The following is a 25,994-nucleotide window of genomic DNA, read 5'->3' as shown; positions in this document are numbered from 1 at the left end:
ATAATAATGATGGCATTTATTAAGCGCTTACTATGTGCAAAGCACTGTTCTAAGCGCTGGGGAGGTTACAAGGTAATCAGGTTGTCCCCCGTGGGGCTCACAGTCTTCATCCCCATTTTACAGATGAGGTAACTGAGGCACAGAGAAGTTAAGTGACTTGCCCAAAGTCACACAGCTGACAATTGGCAGAGCCGGGATTTGAACCCATGACCTCTGACTCCATAGCCCGGGCTCTTTCCCATTGAGCCATGCTGCTTGTACTCCAGGGCCCATGCTCTATTGTTGTCACAACGACTGAGCCCCCTCCTTCCTCCCCCCCTCCTCATCCCCTCCGCCCTACCTCCTTCCCCTCCCCACAGCACCTGTATATATGTTTGTACAGATTTATTATTCTATTTATTGTACTTGTACATATTTACTATTCTATTGATTTTATTTTGTTAATATGTGTTGTTTTGTTGTCTGTCTCCCCCTTCTAGACTGTGAGCCCACTGTTGGGTAGGGACCGGCTCTAGATGTTACCAACCGGTACTTCCCAAGCGCTTAGTCCAGTGCTCTGCACACAGTCAGCGCTCAATAAATACGATTGAATGAATGAATGAAGGAGGTGCAGCCTGGCAGAAAGTTCAGGAGCCTGGGAGTCAGAGGACCTGGGTTCTAATCCCAGTTAGTTGCCTGCTGGTGACCTTGAGCAAGTCATTTAACTTCTCTGTGCCTCAGTTTCCTCATCTGGAAAATGGGGATTAAATCTGTGAGCCCCACGAGGGACAACCTGATCACCTTGTAACCTCCCCAGCGCTTAGAACAGTGCTTTGCACATAGTAAGTGCTTAATAAATGCCATTATTATTATTATAAAATGGGGATTCAGTATCTGTCCTCCCAACTATTTAGATAGTGAGCCCCATGTGAGACAGGTACTGTGTTCAACATCTAATTAACTAGTACCTACCCCAGCTCTTAGTGCTTGACACTTAGTAAGTGCTCCACAAATACCATCATTAAGGAATGACATGATTATATCAATTGATCAATCAGTACTATCTATTGAGCATTCATTCATTCAATCAACCGTATTTACTGAGCGCTTACTGTGTGCGGAGCACTGGACTAAGCGCTTGGGAAGGACAAGTTGGCAACATATAGAGACGGTCCCCACCCAACAACGGGCTGAGCACTTACTGTGCTCAACAAATACCATCATTAAGGAATGACATGATTATATCAATTGATCAGTCAGTACTATCTATTGAGCATTCATTCAGTCAGTCAACCGTATTTACTGAGCACTTACTGTGTGCGGAGCACTGGACTAAGCACTTGGGAAGTACAAGTTGGCAACATATAGAGACGGTCCCCACCCAACAACGGGCTGAGCACTTACTGTGCTCAAAGCACTGTACAAATCGATTAGAAGAGTGCAGTATAACTGATAGACCTGTTCCTTGCCCACAACAAGCTTCCAGTCTAGAGGGGATGAGAGACATTGAAGTAAATTATGAATATGTACATAAGGGCTATGGGGTAGAGAAGCAGCGTGGCTCAGTGGAAAGAGCCCGGGCTTGAGAGTCAGAGGTTATGGGTTCTAATCCCGACTCCGCCACTTCAATCAATCAATCAGTCGTATTTATTGAGCGCTTACTGTGTGCAGAGCACTGTACTACGTGCTTGGGAAGTACAAGTTGGCAACATATAGAGGCAGTCCCTACCCCACAGTGGGCTCACAGTCTCTGGGCCTCAGTTACCTCAGCTGTAAAATAGGGATTGAGCCTCTGAGCCCCATGGAGGACAACCTGATCACCATGTGTCCCCCAGCACTTAGAACAGTGCTTTGCAAATAGTAAGCACTTAACGAATACCATCATTGTTATTATTATTATTATCTAGGGTGGGGTGAATAAGCAGTAAATACGATTGAATGAATGAATCAGTGGGTAAATTGGAACAGGCCAAATGCTTAGTTAACACAGAAGGAGGGGCAGTGGCTCAGTGGAAAGAGCCCGGGCTTTGGAGTCAGAGGTATTGCAGAAACGGCGGCTTCATATCCATCTCCTCTCATAATAATAATAATAATAATAATAATAGTGGTGGCATTTATTAAGCACTTACTATGTGCAAAGCACTGTTCTAAGCGCTGGGGAGGTTACAAGGTGATCAGGTTGTCCCACATGGGGCTCACAGTCTTCACCCCCATTTTACAGATGAGGTCACTGAGGCACAGAGAAGTGAAGTGACTTGCCCAAAGTCACCCAGCTGACAAGTGGCAGAGCCGGGATTTGAACCCACGACCTCTGACTCCAAAGCCCGGGCTCTTTCCACTGAGCCACGCTGCTTCTCTCACGGTATAGGCCATATCCCTTCCCCACAGCACCTGTATATATGTATATATGTTTGTACATATTTATTACTCTATTTATTTATTTATTTATTTTATTTGTACGCATCTATTCTAGTTATTTTATTTTGTTAGTATGTTTGGTTTTGTTCTCTGTCTCCCCCTTTTAGACTGCGAGCCCGCTGTTGGGTAGGGACTGTCTCTATATGTTGCCAATTTGTACTTCCCAAGCGCTTAGTACAACTCTCTCCTTGACCCCCTCCAGCCTGGCTTCCGTCCCCTTCATTCCACGGAAACTGCGCTCTCAAAGGTCACCAATGACCTCCTGCTTGCCAAATCCAACGGCTCATACTCTGTCCTAATCCTCCTCGACCTCTCAGCTGCCTTTGACACTGTGGACCACCCCCTTCTCCTCCACACGTTATCTGACCTTGGCTTCACAGACTCCGTCCTCTCCTGGTTCTCCTCTTATCTCTCCGGTCGTTCTTTCTCAGTCTCTTTTGCAGGCTCCTCCTCCCCCTCCCATCCTCTTACGGTGGGGGTTCCCCAAGGTTCAGTGCTTGGTCCCCTTCTGTTCTCAATCTACACTCACTCCCTTGGTGACCTCATTCGCTCCCACGGCTTCAACTATCATCTCTACGCTGATGACACCCAGATCTACATCTCTGCCCCTGCTCTCTCCCCCTCTCTCCAGGCTCGCATCTCCTCCTGCCTTCAGGACATCTCCATCTGGATGTCTGCCCGCCACCTAAAGCTCAACATGTCGAAGACTGAGCTCCTTGTCTTCCCTCCCAAACCTTGTCCTCTCCCTGACTTTCCCATCTCTGTTGACGGCACTACCATCCTTCCCGTCTCACAAGCCCGCAACCTTGGTGTCATCCTCGACTCCGCTCTCTCATTCACCCCTCACATCCAAGCCGTCACCAAAACCTGCCGGTCTCAGCTCCGCAACATTGCCAAGATTGGCCCTTTCCTCTCCATCCAAACCGCTACCCTGCTAATTCAAGCTCTCATCCTATCCCGTCTGGACTACTGCACTAGCCTTCTCTCTGATCTCCCATCCTCGTGTCTCTCTCCACTTCAATCCATACTTCATGCTGCTGCCCGGATTATCTTTGTCCAGAAACGCTCTGGACATATTACTCCCCTCCTCAAAAACCTCCAATGGCTACCGATCAATCTGCGCATCAGGCAGAAACTCCTCACCCTGGGCTTCAAGGCTGTCCATCACCTCGCCCCCTCCTACCTCACCTCCCTTCTCTCCTTCTACTGCCCAGCCCGCACCCTCCGCTCCTCCACCACTAATCTCCTCACCGTACCTCGCTCTCGCCTGTCCCGCCATCGACCCCCAGCCCACGTCATCCCCCGGGCCTGGAATGCCCTCCCTCTGCCCATCCGCCAAGCCAGCTCTCTTCCTCCCTTCAAGGCCCTGCTGAGAGCTCACCTCCTCCAGGAGGCCTTCCCAGACTGAGCCCCTTCCTTCCTCTCCCCCTCGTCCCCCTCTCCATCCCCCCGTCTTACCTCCTTCCCTTCCCCACAGCACCTGTATATATGTATATATGGTTGTACATATTTATGACTCTATTTATTTATTTATTTATTTATTTTACTTGTACATTTCTATCCTACTTATTTTATTTTGTTGGTATGTTTGGTTCTGTTCTCTGTCTCCCCCTTTTAGACTGTGAGCCCACTGTTGGGTAGGGACTGTCTCTATGTGATGCCAATTTGTACTTCCCAAGCGCTTAGTACAGTGCTCTGCACATAGTAAGCGCTCAATAAATACGATTGATTGATTGATTGATTGATTGCTCTGCACATAGTAAGCGCTTAATAAATACGATTGATGATTGATGATGATGATATAATGGCCAGCACCCACCCTTTCCCAAGGGTCTGAAGGGTCCAGAATACAGTGAGGCCAAAGAAGAGTTTCTTTTTTAAAAGGGACACATGCCGGGGTAGAAAAAGGACAATGCGAAGGGGAAAGGGAGTTGTTTCTTTAAAATGGGAGGGAGCCAGGGCCTGGGGGAAGGGGCGGGGTGGGAGTTGTCTATTGAATAGCCAACTCAATTCAGTTGCCTAGTTTCTGCAGCACTTGGGAGAGTGCAATAGCAGACAATCAGCCCCAAGTACCATCTTATCGGTCCTTCTCCCCTCTTTTTCTTTTTCCTTTCCCCCTTACTCTTCCTGTTGCTTTGTTTAAGTCTTTGGGGTAGTAGCCTCACCCCTGTTTGCTATTTGGAGATTGCGACACTTATGCAAAAAAGAGGGGCAGTTTATGCAAGTCGATATGGTAGTTGTAAACGGGGACACGAACTGATCTGTTTTTTGTAGATGTAATGTTTTCTAAGACTAAAGATAGATTGGACAATTCAGTAAAAAGAGAGGCAAGTGATTTGAATTTCAAAGACGTCAGTGATAGAAAAGAAATCGAATATAAGCTTTCATTTCTTGAAACTCAGTCCCTGCCAAAGTTAAAGAATTTTAGAATTCCAGAGAGGTTACTCAGCCTGTTGAGGCCTTGATGTAGACTTTTCTCTGGTATCCACCTTTTTTCACTCTCCTGAGGCTTATCTCTTACAAGGTCTCCTGTCACCTCCTCCTTGCCAAATCTAATGTACTCTATTAATCAGACAGTGGTATTTATTGACTACTTACTCTGTGCTGAGCATCGTACTGAACACTTAGGAAGGAAGGTACATTACAGCGGAGGTTTTTTTTTATAATGGCATTTATTAAGCGCTTACTATGTGCAAAGCACTGTTTGGTAGACAGGTTCCCTGCCCACAACAAGCTTAAAGTCAGTTCTACTCTATCTTAATCCTCCTCAACCTCTTGGCTGTCTTTGACACGGTGGATCATCATCATCAATCGTATTTATTGAGCGCTTACTGTGTGCAGAGCACTGCACTAAGCGCTTTGGAAGTACAAGTTGGCAACATATAGAGACAGTCCCTGCCCAACAGTGGGCTCACAGTCTAAAAGATGATGGATCATTCCCCTGTCCTGGAAACACTACCTAAACTTGATTTTACCACCACGGTTCTCTTGTTACCTCACTGGCTGCTGTTTTTCCATCAGTCAGTGGCATTTATTGAGCCACTTGCTGGGCACAGAACACTGTACTAAGCACTCAGAAAAGTACAGTACCGTGCTGCTTCTGATGGGTTACACGTTGGCAGTAGAGGGTCACAGTACTTAGTGAGTGTTGGAGACAACGGGACCGCAAAAATAGTAGATTTTGCCCTACCAAGGAATGCCCGCTCTACCAGAGATCACGACAGGGATAGAAGGATCAGAGGCGACCAGAACATGTCTACCAGCAGCGTGGCTCAATGGAAAGAGCACGGGCTGTTGAGTCAGAGGTCATGGGTTCAGATCCCGGCTCTGCCACTTGTCAGCTTTGTGACTTTGGGCAAGTCACTTCACTTCTCTGTGCCTCAGTGACCTCATCTGTAAAATGGGGATTAAGACTGTGAGCCCCCCGGGGGACAAGCTGATCACCTTGTAACCTCCCCAGTGCTTAGAACAGTGCTTTGCACATAGTAAGCACTTAATAAATGCCATTATTATTATTATTATTACAGTAAATGGAGTTGGTATATGTGATCCCTGTCCACAAGGAATTTACAGCGTATGGGGGAGACAAGACATTAAAATAAGTTTCAGATAAGAGTGCTAGAAGAGTATCAGAATATTTGCACATTTATGGCAGTGCTGTGGCACTGGGGTTTTTCTGCCCCTTTCGCCAGTTCTTCCTTGGCCTCACCCACTAATGGTTGCTGTTCCCAGACTGAGCCCCTTCCCAAACTGAGCCCCTTCCTTCCTCTCCCCCTCGTCTCCCTCTCCATCCCCCACATCTTACCTCCTTCCCTTCCCCACAGCACCTGTATATATGTATATATATTTGTACATATTTATTACTCTATTTATTTATTTATTTTACTTGTACATATCTATCCTATTTATTTTATTTTTGTTAGTATGTTTGGTTTTGTTCTCTGTCTCCCCCTTTTAGACTGTGAGCCCACTGTTGGGTAGGGACTGTCTCTATATGTTGCCAATTTGTACTTCCCAAGCGCTTAGTACAGTGCTCTGCACATAGTAAGCACTCAATAAATACGATTGATTGATTGATTGATTGATGGATTGATTGATTGTTCCACCAGGCCCTATTCCAGAACCCTGTATTCTTCTCTCTGTACATTTACTTTTCCCAGAAGCTCATCTGCTTGCAAACTTTCCACTTCCACCGATTTGTAGATGATTTCCAAATCTACCTCTCCAACCCCTCTCTCACCTAATCTACAATTCCACATTTCCTCTTGCTCACCAGCACCTCAAATTCAACACGACTAATTCTGAACTCAAACTGATTCACTCAACATGTCTAATTCGTGTCTAATTATCGTCTATCTCACCTCTGACCCCTCGCCCTCCTCAAATCTGACATTCTCCCCACCCTTCAAAGCCTTATTGAAGGGGCATCTCCCCCGAGAGGTCTTCCCTGACAACACTCCCCTTTCCTCTTTTCCTACTTCCTTCTGCATCACCCTGACTTGCTCCCTTTATTCATCCCCCTTCCCGTCCCCACAGCATTCATGTACGTGTCTGTAATGTATTTATATTAATATCTGCCTCCCCCTCTAGACTGTAAACTCACTGTGTGCAGGGAATGTGCCTACCAACTCTGTTCATTCATTAAATCATCTTTATTGAGCACTTACTGTGTGCAGAGCACTGTACTAAGCACTTGGGAAGTACAAGTTGGCAACATATGGAGATGGTCCCTACCCAGCAATGTGCTCACAGTCTAGAAAGGGGAGTATTGTACTTTATTACTCTATTTATTTATTACTCTATTTATTTATTACTCTATTTATTTTACTTGCACATATCTATTCTAATTATTTTATTTTGTTAATATGTTTGGTTTTGTTCTCTGTCTCCCCCTTCTAGACTGTGAGCCCACTGTTGGGTAGGGACTGTCTCTATATGTTGCCAACTTGTGCTTCCCAAGCGCTTAGTACAGTGCTCTGCACACAGTAAGCGCTCAATAAATATGATTGATGATGATGATTTATCACTCTATTTATTTATTTATTTTGCTTGTATATATCTATTCTAATTATTTTATTTTGTTAGTATGTTTGGTTTTGTTCTCTGTCTCCCCCTTCTAGCCTGTGAGCCCACTGGTGGGTAGGGACCGTCTCTATATGTTGCCAACTTGTACTTCCCAGGCACTTAGTACAGTGCTCTGCACACAGTAAGCGCTCAAGAAATACGATTGCTTGATTGATTGATTGCTCTGCACACAGTAAGCGCTCAATAAATTCGATTGATCCTAGACATTTCCCTATCTTTCAACTCTCACATTCAGTCACATGTTAAATTCTGCCCATTTTGCCCATATCCACCCGAAAAGGTACTACCTTGTTGAGATGGAACTGCACTTCCCATCTTCGTCTTACCTCACGGCACACTGATGCCCAGATCATCTTTAAGAATGAGCTTGGCTTACATCTTGCCCCTCTTCTACAACTTCCAGTAGCCGCCCTTCTACCTCCACATCAGGCAAAAACTCTTCAAAGATGGCCTCAAAGCCAACTATCAGCTTTCTCCATTTTACATATAAGCTCTTTTGACCTGGGACCTCGGTTCTCCTCACCGTACCTCGTTCTCACCTGTCCCGCCATCGAACCCCGGCCCACGTCCTCCCCCGGGCCTGGAATGCCCTCCCTCTGCCCCTCTGCCAAGCTAGCTCTCTTCCTCCCTTCAAGGCCCTACTGAGAGCTCACCTCCTCCAGGAGGCCTTCCCAGACTGAGCCCCTTCCTTCCTCTCCCCCTCGTCCCTCTCTCCATCCCCCCCATCTTACCTCCTTCCCTTCCCCACAGCACCTGTATATATGTATATATGTTTGTACATATTTATCACTCTATTTATTTATTTATTTTACTTGTACATATCTATTCTATTTATTTTATTTTGTTAGTATGTTTGGTTTTGTTCTCTGTCTCCCCCTTTTAGACTGTGAGCCCACTGTTGGGTAGGGACTCTCTCTATATGTTGCCAACTTGTACTTCCCAAGCGCTTAGTACAGTGCTCTGCACACAGTAAGCGCTCAATAAATACGATTGATGATGATGATGATGGGTGCATACCTCACTTCCTACTTTCTTCTCTAGCTAATCTTCCAGAGGTTGCATTTTCCAATCCTCCCAAACTCTACTATCTATACCAACAATTCCAACTCATCACTGAAAGGGTCTCTCCAGCAAAGAACTCCCGTATCAAATGTGCCAAACCACAGCTCTTCCCATCTTTAAAGCCCATCTAAAATCTCACCCCTTTTAGGAAGTCTCCCCTGATTATTTGGCAACACCCTAGTCGAGTATAGCCAACAGCCATCTTTAGCTTTTAAATATTTAATTCCAATCCTCAGCACTTATGTGCATATACATAGTCATTTGTATATTCAATTATGTATTCCTGTATTTCATCCTGACCTTTATGTTACTCCCCATTAGACCAATGTTCTTTCTCACGTTCCCACTATTTATAATTAGATTGTAATCTCCTTTTTAAAATGTACGGTATTTGTCAAGAGTTTACCATGTGCCAGGCACTGTACTAAGCTCTGGGTTAGATGCAAGTTAGTCAGATTGGACACACATGGGCTCGCAGTCCTAATCCCCATTTTACAGGTAAGGTAACTGAGGCGTGGAGAAATGAAGCGACTTGCCCAGGGTTATGCAGCTCCTTGAGGGCTGGGGAACTTGTGCTTTGACTTTCTTGTACTCTCCCAAGGAACTGATACAAATGCATTGTAATCAGTAATATTCACTAGGTATCATTGGTTTGAAAGAGCGGGACATGGCATGTAACTCTGTCCTGGTGGTCTTTCACATGAACACAGCTGCTTTAGGATTAGCTTCGGTCCATGAAAAACTTTCTAAATTTCTTTTAAGAACAGAAATATAAAGAAGTGTTTGCAATAAACTTCAGAAGAAGAACCCTCTCTTGACCCCACCTCACCTTCTAGTTATCGTCCCATATCCCTCCTACCATTCCTTTCCAAACTCCTTGAACGAGTTGTCTACACGCGCTGCCTAGAATTCCTCAACAACAACTCTCTCCTCGACCCCCTCCAGTCTGGCTTCCGTCCCCTTCATTCCACGGAAACTGCGCTCTCAAAGGTCACCAATGACCTCCTGCTTGCCAAATCCAACGGCTCATACTCTGTCCTAATCCTCCTCGACCTCTCAGCTGCCTTTGACACTGTGGACCACCCCCTTCTCCTCAACACGTTATCTGACCTTGGCTTCACAGACTCCGTCCTCTCCTGGTTCTCCTCTTATCTCTCCAGTCGTTCTTTCTCAGTCTCTTTTGCAGGCTCCTCCTCCCCCTCCCATCCTCTTACTGTGGGGGTTCCCCAAGGTTCAGTGCTTGGTCCCCTTCTGTTCTCAATCTACACTCACTCCCTTGGTGACCTCATTCGCTCCCACGGCTTCAACTATCACCTCTACGCTGATGACACCCAGATCTACATCTCTGCCCCTGCTCTCTCCCCCTCCCTCCAGGCTCGCATCTCCTCCTGCCTTCAGGACATCTCCATCTGGATGTCCGCCCGCCACCTAAAGCTCAACATGTCGAAGACTGAGCTCCTTGTCTTCCCTCCCAAACCTTGTCCTCTCCCTGACTTTCCCATCTCTGTTGACGGCACTACCATCCTTCCCGTCTCACAAGCCCGCAACCTTGGTGTCATCCTCGACTCCGCTCTCTCATTCACCCCTCACATCCAAGCCGTCACCAAAACCTGCCGGTCTCAGCTCCGCAACATTGCCAAGATCCGCCCTTTCCTCTCCATCCAAACCGCGACCCTGCTAATTCAAGCTCTCATCCTATCCCGTCTGGACTACTGCACTAGCCTTCTCTCTGATTTCCCATCCTCGTGTCTCTCTCCACTTCAATCCATACTTCATGCTGCTGCCCGGATTATCTTTGTCCAGAAACGCTCTGGACATATCACTCCCCTCCTCAAAAACCTCCAATGGCTACCGATCAATCTGCGCATCAGGCAGAAACTCCTCCCCCTGGGCTTCAAGGCTCTCCATCACCTCGCCCCCTCCTACCTCACCTCCCTTCTCTCCTTCTACTGCCCAGCCCGCACCCTCCGCTCCTCCACCACTAATCTCCTCACTGTACCTCGCTCTCGCCTGTCCCGCCATCGACCCCCGGCCCACGTCATCCCCCGGGCCTGGAATGCCCTCCCTCTGCCCATCCGCCAAGCTAGCTCTCTTCCTCCCTTCAAGGCCCTGCTGAGAGCTCACCTCCTCCAGGAGGCCTTCCCAGATTGAGCCCCTTCTTTCCTCTCCCCCTCGTCCCCCTCTCCATCCCCCCGCCTTACCGCCTTCCCCTCCCCACAGCACCTGTATATATGTATATATGGTTGTACATATTTATTACTCTGTTTATTTATTTATTTATTTATTTTACTTGTACATTTCTATCCTACTTATTTTATTTTGTTGGTATGTTTGGTTCTGTTCTCTGTCTCCCCCTTTTAGACTGTGAGCCCACTATCGGGTAGGGACTGTCTCTATGTGATGCCAATTTGTACTTCCCAAGCGCTTAGTACAGTGCTCTGCACATAGTAAGCGCTCAATAAATACGATTGATTGATTGATTGATTTATAAAAATGAATGTGTTCTAAAATAGGGCATTTACACAGTCTCTCAAGTCTGTGGAGGACAAATATACAATAATAATAATAATGGCATTTATTAAGCGCTTACTATGTGCAAAGCACTGTTGTAAGCGCTGGGGAGGTTACAAGGTGATCAGGTGGTCCCACAGGGGGCTCACAGTCTTAATCCCCATTTTACAGATGAGGTAACTGAGGCACAGAGAAGTGAAGTGACTTGCCCAAAGTCACCCAGCTGACAATGGGCGGAGCCGGGATTTGAACCCATGACCTCTGACTCCAAAGCCCGGGCTCTTTTCCACTGAGCCACGGCAGCCAACAATCCCTATGAGCCCACTGTTGGGTAGGGACCATCTCTATATGTTGCCAACTTGTACTTCCCAAGTGCTTAGTACAGTGCTCTGCACACAGTAAGTGCTCAATAAATACGATTGATTGATTGGGAAAGAGTAACGGGGAAGGGGGATGAAGTGCCTCAATCACTTCATCTGTAAAATGGGGAATCAAAAGACTGTGAGCCCCACATGGGACATGGCAACAGGTTTTAGAGATAACAGGGATTAGTACAGTGCTCTGCACACAGTAAGCGCTTAATAAATACGATTGAATGAATGAATCATCAGTGGTATTAATGAGCGCTTATAGGAGAGACTTAACACTTCTTTTCCAGTCCCCAAACCTGAAATCATTCCGAAAATATAATCACCCTGGGCTTTGAAGAGCATGGCGGCTTTTTCAGTTTTATTTCATGTAATAGGGATGTAACAGTGCAGGAGCTTTCTGTTGTCTGCTACTCTAAGATACGATTGAATGAATGAGGTAAGAGCAGCCCAGAGAATAATAATAATGGAGAAGCAGCATGGCTCAATGGAAAGAGCCCGGGCTTTGGAGTCAGAGGTCACGGGTTCATATCCCAGCTCTGCCAACTGTCAGCTGTGTGACTTCGGACAAGTCACTTCACTTCTCTGGGCCTCAGTTGACTCATCTGTAAAAATGGGGATTGAAACTGTGAGCCCCCCATGGGACAACCTGATCACCTTGTGATATCCCCAGCGCTTGGAACAGTGCTTTGCACATTGTAAGTGCTTAATAAATGCCATAATTAATTGGAACAGTGCTTTGCACATGGTAAGCGCTTAATAAATGCCATTACTAATTAATAGTAATAATGGCATTTATTATGCCCTTACTATGTGCAAAGCACTGTTCTAGGCGCTGGGGTAGATACAAGGTTATGTGGTTGTCCCACGTGGGGCTCACAGTCTTGATCCCCATTTTGCACTGAGGTAACTGAGGCCCAGAGCTGTTAAGCGGCTTGTCCGAGGTCACACATCAGAAGCAGTGTGGCTCAATGGAAATAATAATAATAATAATAATAATAATAGTAATAATGGCATTTATTAAGCGCTTACTATGTGCAAAGCACTGTTCTAAGCTCTGGGGAGGTTACAAGGTGATCAGGTTGTCCCACGGGGGGCTCACAATCTTAATCCCCATTTTACAGATGAGGTAACTGAGGCACAGGGAAGTGAAGTGACTTGCCCAAAGTCACCCAGCTGACAATTGGCGGAGCCGGGATTCGAACCCATGAACTCTGACTCCAAAGCCCGGGTTCTTTCCATTGAGCCACGCTGCTTCCCCTTTCCCGGGAAAGAGCCCGGGCTTTGGAGTCAGAGGTCAGGGGTTCAAATCCCGGCTCCTCCACTTGTCAGCTGTGGGACTTTGGGCCAGTCACTTCGCTTCTCTGGGCCTCAGTTCCCTCATCTGTAAAATGGGGGTTAAGACTGTGAGCCCCACATGGGACAACCTGATCACCTTGTAACCTCCCCAGCACTTAGAACAGTGCTTTGCACATAGTAAGCGCTTAATAAATGCCATTATTATTATTACTATTATTATTATAACAGTGCAGGAGCTTTTTGTCGTCTGCTACTCTAAGTCCTTCTGGGAACTTGCAGGGAGAAGTGCCTTGCCACTCCTACTTGCTCTCATTCTTGCTCGTGGAGCTCTGCAGTCGGAGGACTCCCAGTTGTTAATCTTTGTCTGAACTGCCACCTGTTCTGACTTCCGAACAAAGTGTTCTTGCCTTTTTATGGTGTGCCAAGCATCACCCCTCTGGGAAAGGTGGGAGGGGGAAAAAAGACAAAAATGAGGCCGGTTCAAAGCTCTTGCATTCTGTCTGAGTGACACACAGGCGTCAGTGTGCTGGTTCAACAGAGGGGCTTTGTGCCTCAGCGACTCCGTACGCTACAACCTCGTAGACTGTGAGACATAAGCGGCTTTAGCCCTAGTCATCATCATCATCATCATCAGTCGTATTTATTGAGCGCTTACCCTTCCCATCAAAAGCCGAGCAAGACCAGCAGCAGCGATTCAATAAGAAAACTAAGATGTTGCCGAAAGAGGTATTTAAGATCGTCTCGTTCGGGATAAAAAATTGCCAGCAGTTATAGACCAGCGGCTGTGAAGGGACCGAGGTAATTTCGGAGCCTCATTAGATCCCTGCAGCTGCTGCTTCGGCTGCAGACTTCAGGACAGGGACCAGTCGGTCAATCAACCAGGTGTGTTATTGAACGCTTACTATGTGCAAAGCACTGTAGTAATAATAATAATGATGATGGCATTTGTGAAGCGCTTACTATGTGCAAAGCACTGTAATGATAATAATAATGATGATGGCATTTGTTAAGCGCTTACTGTGGGCAAAGCACTGTTCTAAGCGCTGGGAGGATGCAAGGTCATCAGGTTGTCCCACGTGGGGCTCACAAGTCTTAATCCCTGTTTTACAGATGAGGGAACTGAGGCTCAGAGAAGTGAAGTGGCTTGCGCAAGGTCACACAGCAGACATGTGGTAGAGCCGGGATTCGAACCCGTGACCCCTGACTCCAAAGCCCGGGCTTTTTCCACTGAGCCACGCTGCTTCCTGTACTAAGCACTTGGGAGAGTACAGTATAACAAAGTACCCGTCCCCGGCCCACAACAAGCTCACAGACTAGAGCGGGAGACAGACATTAATATAAATACATATATTTATGTATAATGTATAATATTCATTCATTCATTCAGTCGTATTTATTGAGTGCTTACTGTGTGCAGAGCACTGTACTAAGTGCTTGGGAAGTCCAAGTTGGCAACATCTAGAGACGGTCCCTACGCAACAGCGGGCTCACAGTCTAGAAGCAGGAGACAGACAACCAAAGAACATATTAATAAAATAAATAGAATAAATAAGTACAAGTAAAATAAATAAATAAATAGAGTAGAAGCAGCATGGCTCAGTGGAAAGATCCCAGGCTTTGGAGTCAGAGGTCATGGGTTCAAATCCCGGCTCCGCCAGTTGTCAGCTGTGTGACTTTGGGCAAGTCATTTAACTTCTCTGTGCCTCGGTTACCTCATCTGGAAAATGGGGATGAAGACTGTGGGCCCCCATGTGGGACAACCTGATCACCTTGTAACCTCTCCAGCGCTTAAAACAGTGCTTTGCACATAGTAAGCGCTTAATAAATGCCATCATTTGTACTCCCCAAGCGCTTAGTACAGTGATCTGCACACAGTAAGCGCTCAGTAAATACAATTGATTGATTGATTGATTGATCATTATTATAAATGACATAAATTGCAGGTTCAGTGCTGTGGGGCTGAGGAAGGGGTGGATAAAGGGTGCAAATAATAATAATAATAATAATAATAATAATAATGGCATTTATTAAGTGCTTACTATGTACAAAGCACTGTTCTAAGCACTGGGGGGCTACAAGGTGATCAGGGTGTCCCACGTGGGGCTCACAGTCTTCATCCCCATTTTCCAGATGAGGTAACTGAGGCCCAGAGAAGTGAAGTGAGTTGCCCAGAGTCACAAAGCAGACAAGTGGCGGAGCCGGGATTTGAACCCATGACCTCTGACTCCAAAGCACGGGTTCGTTCCATTGAACCACGCTGCTTCTGGAAGTGCACGCTGGAAGTGCAAGAACCGTGCAGAAGGTAGTGGGAAAAGAGGAAATGAGGGCTTAGTCCGGGAAGGCCTCCTGGAAGAGATGTGCCTTCAATCAGGCTTTGAAGGTGGAGAGACGGAGAAGGACCTGGGTTCTGATGGCGGCTCCACCACCTGTCTGCTGTGCGACCTTGGGCCTCCGTTCCCTCATCTGCAAAATCATCATCATCAATCGTATTTATTGAGCGCTTACTATGTGCAGAGCACTGTACTAAGTGCTTGGGAAGTACAAATTGGCAACATCTAGAGACAGTCCCTACCCAACAGTGGGCTCACAGTCTAAAAGGGGGAGACAGAGAACAAAACCAAACATACTAACAAAATAAAATAAATAGAATAGATATGTACAAATAAAATAAATAAATAAATAAATAGAGTAAAAAATATGTACAAACATATATACATATATACAGGTGCTGTGGGGAAGGGAAGGAGGTAAGATGGGGGGGATGGAGAGGGGGACGAGGGGGAGAGGAAGGAAGGGGCTAAATGGGGATTAATAATAATAATAATAATAATAATGATGGCATTTGTTAAGCGCTTACTATGTGCAAAGCACTGTTCTAAGCGCCGGGGGTGGGGGGGGGGGATGCAAGGTGATCAGGTTGTCCCATGTGGGGCTCACAGTCTTAATCCCCATTTTACAGATGAGGTAACCGAGGCGCAGAGAAGTTAAGTGACTTGCCCAAGGTCACACAGCAGACAAGTGGCGGAGCTAGGATTCGAACCCTTGACCTCTGACTCCAAAGCCCGGGCTCTTTCCACTGAGCCACGCTGCGTGAGCCCCATGTGGGACAGGGACCGTGTCCAACCCGATTGACTTGTATCCACCCCAACACGTAGAACAGTGCTTGGCACACAGTAATTATGACGCTCGTTGAGTACTGACTATTATTACTAGGTCCTCGGACACCTAGGCCTGTGCCCTCTCCACTAGGTCACACCGCTTGTTGATGGCTGGGTTGTTTAACTTGCTTCCAGATCATTTTGAATAGCACTGTCGTGTTTTAGAGAAGCAGCGTGGCTCAGTGGAAAGAGCCCGGGCTTGGGAGTCAGAGGTCATGGGTTCAAATCCCGCCCCTGCCGCTTGTCAGCTGTGTGACTCTGGGGAAGTCACTTCACTTCTCTGGGCCTCAGTTACCTCATCTGTAAAAGATTGTGAGTCCCACATGGGACAACCTGATCACCTTGTATCCTCCCCGGCGCTTAGAACAGTGCTTTGCACATAGTAAGCGCTTAACAAATACCAAAATTATTATTATTATTGTTATTATTATTGGGAAGCAGCGTGGCTCAGTGGAAAGAGCCCGGGCTTGGGAGGCAGAGGTCGTGGGTTCAAATCCCGGCTCCGCCACTTGTCAGCTGGGTGACTTTGGGGAAGTCACTTCACTTCTCTGGGCCTCAGTTCCCTCATCTGGAAAATGGGGATGAAGACTGTGAGCCCCTCGTGGGACAACCTGATTACCTTGTATCTACCCCAGCGCTTAGAACAGTGCTTTGCACATAGTACGCGCTTAACAAATACCAACATTATTATTATTATTTCCATCCCCCCATCTTACCTCCTTCCCTTCCGCACAGCACCTGTATATCATCATCAATCGTATGTATTGAGAGCTTACTATGTGCAGAGCACTGTACTAAGCACTTAGTATGTTTGTACATATTTATTACTCTATTTATTGATTTATTTATTTTACTTGTACATATCTGTTCTATTTATTTTATTTTGTTAGTATGTTTGGTTTTGTTCTCTGTCTCCCTCTTTTAGACTGTGAGCCCACTGTTGGGTAGGGACTGTCTCTAGATGTTCCCAACTTGTACTTCCCAAGCGCTTAGTCCAGTGCTCTGCACACAGCACTCAATAAATACGATTGATGATGATGATGACGATGATTATTTCCCCAGGCTAGATCTAGGCCTAGGGGTGCATTGGAGAATATTGGCTGGCACTCCAGGAGGCTCTATATATGCGTGCCCCGCCACCTCTATACCTTGTAGCCTCCCCCTGATCGTGCTGCAGCCTGGGAGAGCATACTGAACCAAGTTTTATCCAGATTGATTTGATTAGACAAAATGCGGTATTCACATCCAGTCCAACTCCTAGAGAGTCCGCCACAGTTTCTACCTCATCCGAGGAGGGTTGAGGCTACACTTGAAGATTAAATTGAGTTTTGTCGGCCTAGGGTGGGAGTCGGCTGTAATGGACTGAGCCCGTGGTAAAGCTGCTCGCCCATTCGGGAGCTGGCAGAATGTGGAGCGGCCCACTTGGGTCTTCTGCTCCGTTTGGGAACACGGGAGACTCTCTTGGCCCTCCTTCTTTTCCCCATCAGTACCTCCCTTCAATCCCTCTCAGGGTCGCACCTGGAGAGTTTCCAGTACTCCTTCAGTCTCGACTACGGGAGGGAGAGTCAAGCAGAGGCATTTCCATTCCTCGCTTGGGCGGTGGCTAGCGAGTGGGAGGCAATCAGCTACAAGTCAGAGCTCACCTGGGCCGCAGAGGCATGGGAGAGAGTCGAGGGCAGAGGCTCAAGTTTACTGAGTGGAAGGAGGCAATGGAAACCACTTCTGTATTTTCACCAAGAAAACTCTTCAGACGCACTACCAGAACGATGGCAGGTGGAAGTGGGGAGTGGAAGCGGCGTTCTGGGAGAGATGTGTCCATGGCGTTGCTATCATCATCATCATCATCAATCGTATTTATTGAGCGCTTACTATGTGCAGAGCACTGTACTAAGCGCTTGGGAAATACAAATTGGCAACATATAGAGACAGTCCCTACCCAACAGTGGGCTCACAGTCTAAAAGGGGAAGACAGAGAACAAAACCAAACATACTAACAAAATAAAATAGAATAGGTGTGTACAAGTAAAATAAATAAATAGAGTAATAAATATGTACAAACATATATACATATATACAGGTGCTGTGGGGAAGGGAAGGAGGTAAAATGGGGGGATGGAGAGGGGGACGAGGGGGAGAGGAAGGAAGGGGCTCAGTGTGGGAAGGCCTCCTGGAGGAGGTGAGCTCTCAGTAGGGCCTTGAAGGGAGGAAGAGAGCTAGCTTGGCGGATGGGCAGAGGGAGGCCATTCCAGGCCCCGGGGGAGGACGTGGGCTGGGGGTCGATGGCGGGACAGGCGAGAACGAGGTACGGTGAGGAGATTAGCGGCGGAGGAGCGGAGGGTGCGGGCTGGGAAACAACTTGAGGTGCCGTGCACAGACCAGGCCGTCTCCCCCGTTGTTCCCGGGACCACACAAGACCAGGACGGTGGGGGGGGCTGCTGGGGAAGGAGTCAGGGGGGTAGGCCTTGGCGATGGCCGTGGCACAACTCAGTCCAGCAAGCTCCATCAGCTGGTCCACACTGAACCGGTATTCGGTGAACAGGTCCTGGTCCACTGCCTGCGCCTCTTGCTGGTTGCTATGGGGTGGAGACGACTCAACAGCATAAAACAATCAATCGATCGTATTTATTGAGCGCTTACTGTGTGCAGAGCACTTTACTAAGCGCTTGGGAAGTACAAGCCTTCCCTTCAGGTGGCATCCCTTGTTCCCTGACCATGCCCACCCTCCCACTGCGCATGAAGCAGGAGAAGCCCAGCCTAAGCCATGCGTATTAGCACTTCCTTAGAAATGCCTTCTTGGAGTGGTCAGCCTGAAGCGGCTTTAGCTGGGGCTTTGAAAAGTCTGGAGACAGGAGATGAGCAGCAGTAGTATTTATTGAGCACCTAAATTGTGTAGGGGATTGTTCTAGGTAGTGGCAGAATAGGGAACACTCCCTGCCTTTAAGGAGTTTACAGCCTGAAGGATGAAGAAAAGGAGATATGAATGGTCAGAAATTCAATATTTTATAGGAGGGGGATAAATCTGGTGATTATAATGAGCTAGGGGAATGGCAGGACTGACAAAAGCAGCGAGATTGATCTGATTATACTGTCTGGAGGAGGTGGTGGGTTTTGGAGGAGGGAAGGGACAGGATGAGGAGAGGTTGAAGTGAGTGGATATTACAGACCTGGAGAGGAAAAGCATAAGCAATCAATCAATCAATCAGTCAATCGTATTTATTGAGTGCTTACTGTGTGCAGAGCACTGTACTAAGCGCTTGAGAAGGACAAGTTGGCAACATGTAGAGACAGTCCCTACCCAACAGTGGGCTCACAGTCTAGAAGGGGGAGACGGAGAACAAAACCAAACATATCAACAAAATAAAATAAATAGAATAGATATGTACAAGTAAAATAAATAGAGTAATAAATATGTACAAACATATATACATATATACAGGTGCTGTGGGGAAGGGAAGGAGGTAAGACGGGGGGATGGAGGGGGGTGAGGGGGAGAGGAAGGAAGGGGGCTCAGTGTTGGAAGGCTTCCTGGAGGAGGTGAGCTCTCAGCAGGGCCTTGAAGGGAGGAAGAGAGCTAGCTTGGCGGATGGGCAGAGGGAGGGCATTCCAGGCCAGGGGGAGGACGTGGGCCGGGGGTCGACGGTGGGGCAGGCGGAGGTTGGAGGTAAGGAAAACTGAGCTGGGGAAGACTGGAAGGTGGATTATTCAATCGTATTTATTGAGCGCTTACTGTGTGCAGAGCACTGTACTAAGCACTTGGGAAGTACAAGTTGGCAACATCTAGAGGCGGTCCCTATCCAACAGTGGGCTCACGGTCTAGAAGGGGGAGACAAAGAACAAAACATATTAACAAAATAAAATAAATAGAATAAATATGTACAAATAAAATAAATACATAAATATTCATTCATTCAGTCAGTCATATTTATTGAGTGCTTACTGTGTGCAGAGCACTGTACTAAGTGCTTGGGAAGTACAAGTTGGCAACATCTAGAGACGGGCCCTACCCAACAGTGGGCTCACAGTCTAGAAGGGGGAGACAGAGAACAAAACATATGAACAAAATAAAATAAATAGAATAAATATGTACAAATAAAATAAATACATAAATATTCATTCATTCAATCATATTTATTGCGCGCTTACTGTGTGCAGAGCACTGTACTAAGCGCTTGGGAAGTACAAGTTGGCAACATCTAGAGACGGTCCCTCCCCAACAGTGGGCTCACGGTCTAGAAGGGGGAGACAGAGAACAAAACATATGAACAAAATAAAATAAATAGAATAAATACGTACAAATAAAATAAATACATAGAGTAATAAATACGTACAAACATATATACATATATACAGGTGCTGTGGGGAGAGGAAGGAGGTAAGGCAGGGAGAGGGAGGAGAGGATTATGAAGGGAGGAGAGGAGGAGAGGAGAGGATTAAGAAGAATAAAGAATGAAGTGAAAGAAGAGAGTATCTATCTATATGTATGTGCACTGGAGTTCACTGAGAAGTGGAGTGACGTGCCCCAGTTTGCATTTTAGAAAATTGATACCGGTTTTGAAAAATGATACAGGCAGAACTGTAGGCCTCTCGGTTATGTAACGTCTGCTCTGCACAAACCCAAGCCAGACCATATCCTGAAGCCTAAACCCATCCATTCGCGGCACTTGGTTTCCTGCTCAGTCTCAAAGCCAAGAAAGACCAGGTTTCCCTCATACTAAGGACACTAGGTTTATTGAGGCAGTGGGGCCTGGCCTCCGCTAAACCAGTGCACACCTCTTAGCCAGGCCCCACTGGGTACACTGGGGGGAAGGCCCAAACATGGTGTATTCTGGCTTTGCCTGGCTCCGTTTTCACTTCTTGGAGCCCCCTAAATGAGGCTGTTCAAAGCTGGGGCAGCCTTGAGGCCTGAGATGGCTCTGGAGAGGCCTCACTCTGCTCGTTCCAAGGAACTGGTCTTGATTCCTCCTCACCCTCCTCACCCTGGGCTTCAAGGCTGTTAATCCCCTCGCCCCCTCCTACCTCACCTCCCTTCTCTCCTTCTCCAGCCCAGCCCGCACCCTCCGCTCCTCTGCCGCTAATCTCCTCACCGTTAGGCCTCGTTCTCTCCTGTCCCACCGTCGACCCCCGGCCCACGTCATCCCCCTGGCCTGGAATGCCCTCCCTCCGCCCATCCGCCAAGCTAGCTCTCTTCCTCCCTTCAAAGCCCTGCTGAGAGCTCACCTCCTCCAGGAGGCCTTCCCAGACTGAGCCCCTTCCCTCCTCTCCCCCTCGTCCCCCTCTCCATCCCCCCATCTTACCTCCTTCCCCTCCCCACAGCACCTGTATAAATGTATATATGTTTGTACGTATTTATTACTCTATGTATTTATTTTATTTGTACGTATTTATTCTATTTATTTTATTTTGTTCATATGTTTTGTTCTCTGTCTCCCCCTTCTAGACGGTGAGCCCACTGTTGGGGAGGGACCGTCTCTAGATGTTGCCAACTTGTACTTCCCAAGCGCTTAGTACAGTGCTCTGCACACAGTAAGCGCTCAATAAATATGATTGAATGAATGAATATTTATGTATTTATTTTATTTGTACATATTTATTCTATTTATTTTATTTTTTTCATATGTTTTGTTCTCTGTCTCCGCCTTCTAGACTGTGAGCCCACTGTTGGGTAGGGACCGTCTCTCTATGTTGCCAACTTGTACTTCCCAAGCGGTTAGTACAGTGCTCTGCACACAGTAAGCGCTCAATAAATACGATTGAAAGAATGAATGAATGATTTTGACAGGATTTGACTTGGGCCGAGAGTACGAGCTCTGGATTGATGGATGAAGACTTTGCAATTTCAAGTTAATATGAATATAAAATTAAGTTAATTTTAACCTTCCGTTTTGCAAGGTTTCCCTTTCCTGTCTCACCCCTTCCTCTCACCCACTTTTCTTTTTCTCCAGTTTGAGAACCATGCGAATCTCTGGAGGGACAGAAATCGGAAGCTTCCTTCCAGCAGAGTTTCCCTGAACTTGGGACAAGTGGCACTGTGGGGTGGAGAACAGCCTTGAGCTTCAGGATAATAATAATAATAATAATGATAATGGCATTTATTAAGCGCTTACTATGTGCAAAGCACTGTTCTAAGTGCTGGGACTAAGCTAAGCTAAGGATCTTCCCCAACCTCTTGGCAAGCTCAGTCCCAGAAGTCCCTTCTGTCCATGAATCAGTCACTTAACTTCTCTGGGCCTCAGTTCCCTCATCTGTAAATTGGGGTTTAAGACTGTGAGTCCTATGTCGGACACGGTCTGCGTCCAACCCAACTATCTTGTATCTACCTCAGTGCTTAGAACGGTGCCTGGCACACAGCAAGTGCCTAACAAATACTAGAATTATTACTATTAACCACTGGTATTTATTGAGTGCCTACTGTGTACCGTTGGGAGAGTACAATACAACAGAATTAGCCGACACATTCCCTGCCCAGAAGGAGCTTACAGTCTTCAAGCTTTTTAGTAGAACTACAGGCTTATTTTTAGTATGAAGCTGATTTCCTCCACTTGGTCAAAGCGCACTGCACATACACCATCTATGGGTATTGCTTAAAGGAATCAAAACTTTATTCTCTCCCCTTTTTCTTCTCCTCCCAAAAGGGTATCTTCAACCAGTTTCAGTGTAGCAGTGAGAAAGTGCTGCCCTCTGACACACTCCGCAGTGCCCTGGCAAAGACCTTTCAGGATGAGCAGCGGTTCCAGTTGGGAATCATGGATGATGCAGCCGAGTGCTTTGTGAGTATCCCAGTGCAGTCTCTCTTTGGCGTGGGGTCCACGTCACTGACTTGGAAAGCGCAGAGTCTCTCTGCCGTCTCTTCCCAAGAACGTACTTCAGTTGTTGTAGGGGAAAGAGGCTTTCTGGAAGATAATGTTTATGAATCATCATGTCAGAGGTGCCAGAGTCTGTGACCCAACCCACAACGGAGATGGGGGAAGTGATTGTGAAATGTTGGCTGTAGAGAATGCCCATTTGGACTCATTCCTGGAGAGAACAGCTCACCAGGCCCCACGGGACAGGTGTGGCATTCTTACTACATGCTGACTTTTAGACTGTGAGTCCACTGTTGGGTAGGGACTGTCCCTATATGTTGCCAACTTGTACTTCCCAAGCGCTTAGTACAGTGCTCTGCACACAGTAAGCGCTCAATAAATACCATTGATTGATTGATTGACACCTAGGAGTGACTCTCGGTGGTTACAGTCTGAGAGACTTTGGAGGTGGTCATTGACCTTGGACAGAAGTGATTGTAAAACAGTGCCATAATTCTCCTTTATTAGAGGGCCAGAAGGAGACGTACAGGCTGTTTGAAAGTGTCATCTTTAATGGGCTTCATTCTTTAGCTAATGGCTCATCTCTGTATTAGTAAGTAGGGGAACCTGCGGATCTGGGCGTGCAAAGCGACTCTCCAATATCCAACAAATGGGGGATCAGTGGGCGTCGTACTGGCTTTTATGATGTGCTGTCTAAGAGATCGATTCATTTGCGTATGGACTCCTTAGCTAATTATGCCTTTATACTTTAGTAGCCGTAGCAAGAGTGCTGCCTGCCGATCTGAGCATATGCAGTTATTGCAGTTTGCCATTTGGTATGAGATTTGCCTAGGTCAGCAGCGACAGACAGCATAAGAAAAGATGACCTCAACAATGCCAGCCTCACCAAACTCAAGCGTGACTCACCAAAGAACCTTTTTCTTGACACAGGGATAGGATCTTATCATCTGTAGCGTCCTCCTCAAAAGCAAAGAACGGCAATGTGTATGTGACAGTAAAGGAAGGGGATGTTTAGGAGTAGGGGTAAATAGAGACTGAGATAGGGTCTTCCCCTGCCTCTCCTCCCTATCACAGAGATTGTACCAGTGACGAAATTCATTTCAGCAGCGGCATCAGACCCTCCTTGTCAGTTCCACTGCCTCTGATGCTGCAACCCCATCATTTCAGAGGTGGAAAGAAGGAAGTAGAAAATGCTAAATGTCGCCGTTGCAAAAAAGAACAGGAATGATGGGTACGGATGGAAGAAAGTGGCAAAAAGGGAAAAGAAGAAGATGAGGGAGGTGGAGAAAAGAGTAAGGAAGGCAGGTGCCGGGAAGAAAGTTGGGTGACAGGAGGGAGATGGGGGTTAGAACAAGGGAGAGAAAGAAACCAGAGAGTGCTGGGAAGTGATTGTGTGCAGAGAGGTAGGGGAGAGAAGTGGATAAAGAGCGTGACAGAAAGGGAAAAGTGGCAGTTGGGGGGTTTCAGTAGGAAGGCAGGGGAAGTGTAAAAATCCCAAAGACCTCCTGAAGACCCCTAGTAGTTCATTTGTACATTTTTTTCTACTTCACAAGTTGTGTAATCAGCGCTACATTTACTTCCCTGGCAGGAGAACCTCCTGATGCGGATTCACTTCCATATCGCAGATGAGACCAAAGAAGACATCTGCACTGCTCATCACTGTATTTCTCACCAGAAGTTTGCTATGACCTTGTTTGAGCAGGTGAGATGCTGCCGCCTCATCCTCCTCCTCAAAGGCCTGGCCCTCAAGATTTTTATAACTGTTTATGATGATTCGGAGAGTTGACCAAGGGGCATTATTTTAAGGTTCCAGTAATAATAATGGCTGCTTTGTTGTGCTTTCCTTTTCCTATTCAGTGTGTGTGTACTAGTTGTGGTGCTACCTCTGATCCACTGCCTTTTATCCAGATGGTACATTACATCTCCACCACTTCCCTTTGGTGAGTTTCAGAAGGTTTATTGGGGTAGGGTGTTGGCCCTCATTGATGCAATTGGTTTTGGATCTATCCTGTTCTAAGTAACTTGGGCCCTGCTGTCAGGAGACATTGCTACATTATAGGTGGGCCTTAAATATTACGAAAGAAAGGATGGTTTCTTGCCTCAGCCCTCCTCTCTATCGTAAGGCTCTTGATTGTATTCCCTAGTACTTCATTACAGAGGAGTTGTAGAATGGGAGCTCTCCCAAAGAGGCAGAGTTTGGGGTTGATTCTGAACCATCCTGACTGTTAGAAAAAATCAGTTTTGGAAGAAGTGAAGATTGATGCTAGGAATGGGCCGATTGAGTTTCAAAAGGAATATGGGTAGCCCGAGTCACTTGTATAAGAAACCCCAGTTTCAGAGTGCCTGGCCTTTTGGTACCAAGTAGTAGACAGAACATCCTCAGATAGTATGCCCCCACAATTTCCTTTTATCTGTATCTCCTTCTAGCTGAGACCTAGGGAAGGAGAGAGAAGGAGTTCTCTTCCCCAGCAGCAGAGTCCTCCGAGTTCACCATCTTTCCTTCTCAGCTCCACGGCTCAGCTAAAAAGTTTGGGGCTGGAATCCCTAGATCCTCAGGTTGCAGTGTCAGGGTGAAGCTAGGTATCCTCCCTGTAATAATAATAATAATAATGATAATGGTATTTGTTAAGCACTTACTATGTGCCAAGCACTGTTCTAAGCACTGGGATACAAGGGAGTCAGCCATGTGGGGCTCACAGTCTTAGTCCCATTTTACCGATGAGGTAACTGAGACACAGAGAAGTTAAGTGACTTGCCCAAAGTCACACAGCTGCCAAGTGGCAGAGCCAGGATTCGAACCCATAATCTCTGACTCCCAAGCCCGGGCTCTTTCCACTAAGCCACGCTTCTTTGTAGACTGTAAGCTCGTTGTGGGCCGGGCACATACCTACCATAATTTATTCATTTATATTAATGTCTTTCTCCCCTCTATACTGTAAGCTGTTGTGGCCAGGAAATATGTCTACCAACTCTGTTAGATTTTACTCCCAAGCCCTTGTACAGTGCTGTGCACTCAGTAAGCGCCCAGTAAACAAGATTGATTAATTGATAAGTTATTCAGTCAAATTTCTCTAGTGAGAGTTCACCTATTTATGTCTTGAGCTCCAAGACTGTGCAGAGAGCCCAGAAAATAAGTGAATACAAAGATTGGATCAAACTTGTTGGATGAATAACTTGACATATTTTTCCCTCCATAGCTCGTTATGGGCAGGGATTGTGTCTACTAATTCTGCTGAATTATAGGCTCCCAAGCACTTAGTACAGTGCTCTGCACATAAAAAGGGCTCAGTGAATACCATCGATTGATTGAT

The 25,994-nt window shown here is 46.7% G+C and overlaps 1 protein-coding gene across 2 annotated transcripts in view; it reads left to right on the top strand.

Moving 5' to 3' along the window:
• USP54 (ubiquitin specific peptidase 54) overlaps positions 1 to 25,994 on the top strand; it is a 143,414-nt gene that overhangs the window by 68,835 nt on the left and 48,585 nt on the right. For both annotated transcript variants that reach the window (XM_038743597.1, XM_038743596.1), the window contains 3 exons: positions 22,513 to 22,647; positions 24,272 to 24,385; positions 24,541 to 24,623. In XM_038743597.1, the coding sequence (XP_038599525.1) occupies positions 22,513 to 22,647; positions 24,272 to 24,385; positions 24,541 to 24,623 (332 nt within the window). The remainder of the gene's footprint in view (positions 1 to 22,512; positions 22,648 to 24,271; positions 24,386 to 24,540; positions 24,624 to 25,994) is intronic.

Source organism: Tachyglossus aculeatus, chromosome 3 (assembly GCF_015852505.1).
Source record: "Tachyglossus aculeatus isolate mTacAcu1 chromosome 3, mTacAcu1.pri, whole genome shotgun sequence".
Lineage (NCBI taxonomy): Eukaryota > Metazoa > Chordata > Mammalia > Monotremata > Tachyglossidae > Tachyglossus > Tachyglossus aculeatus.
This window is presented reverse-complemented; position numbering and strand designations above follow the sequence as displayed.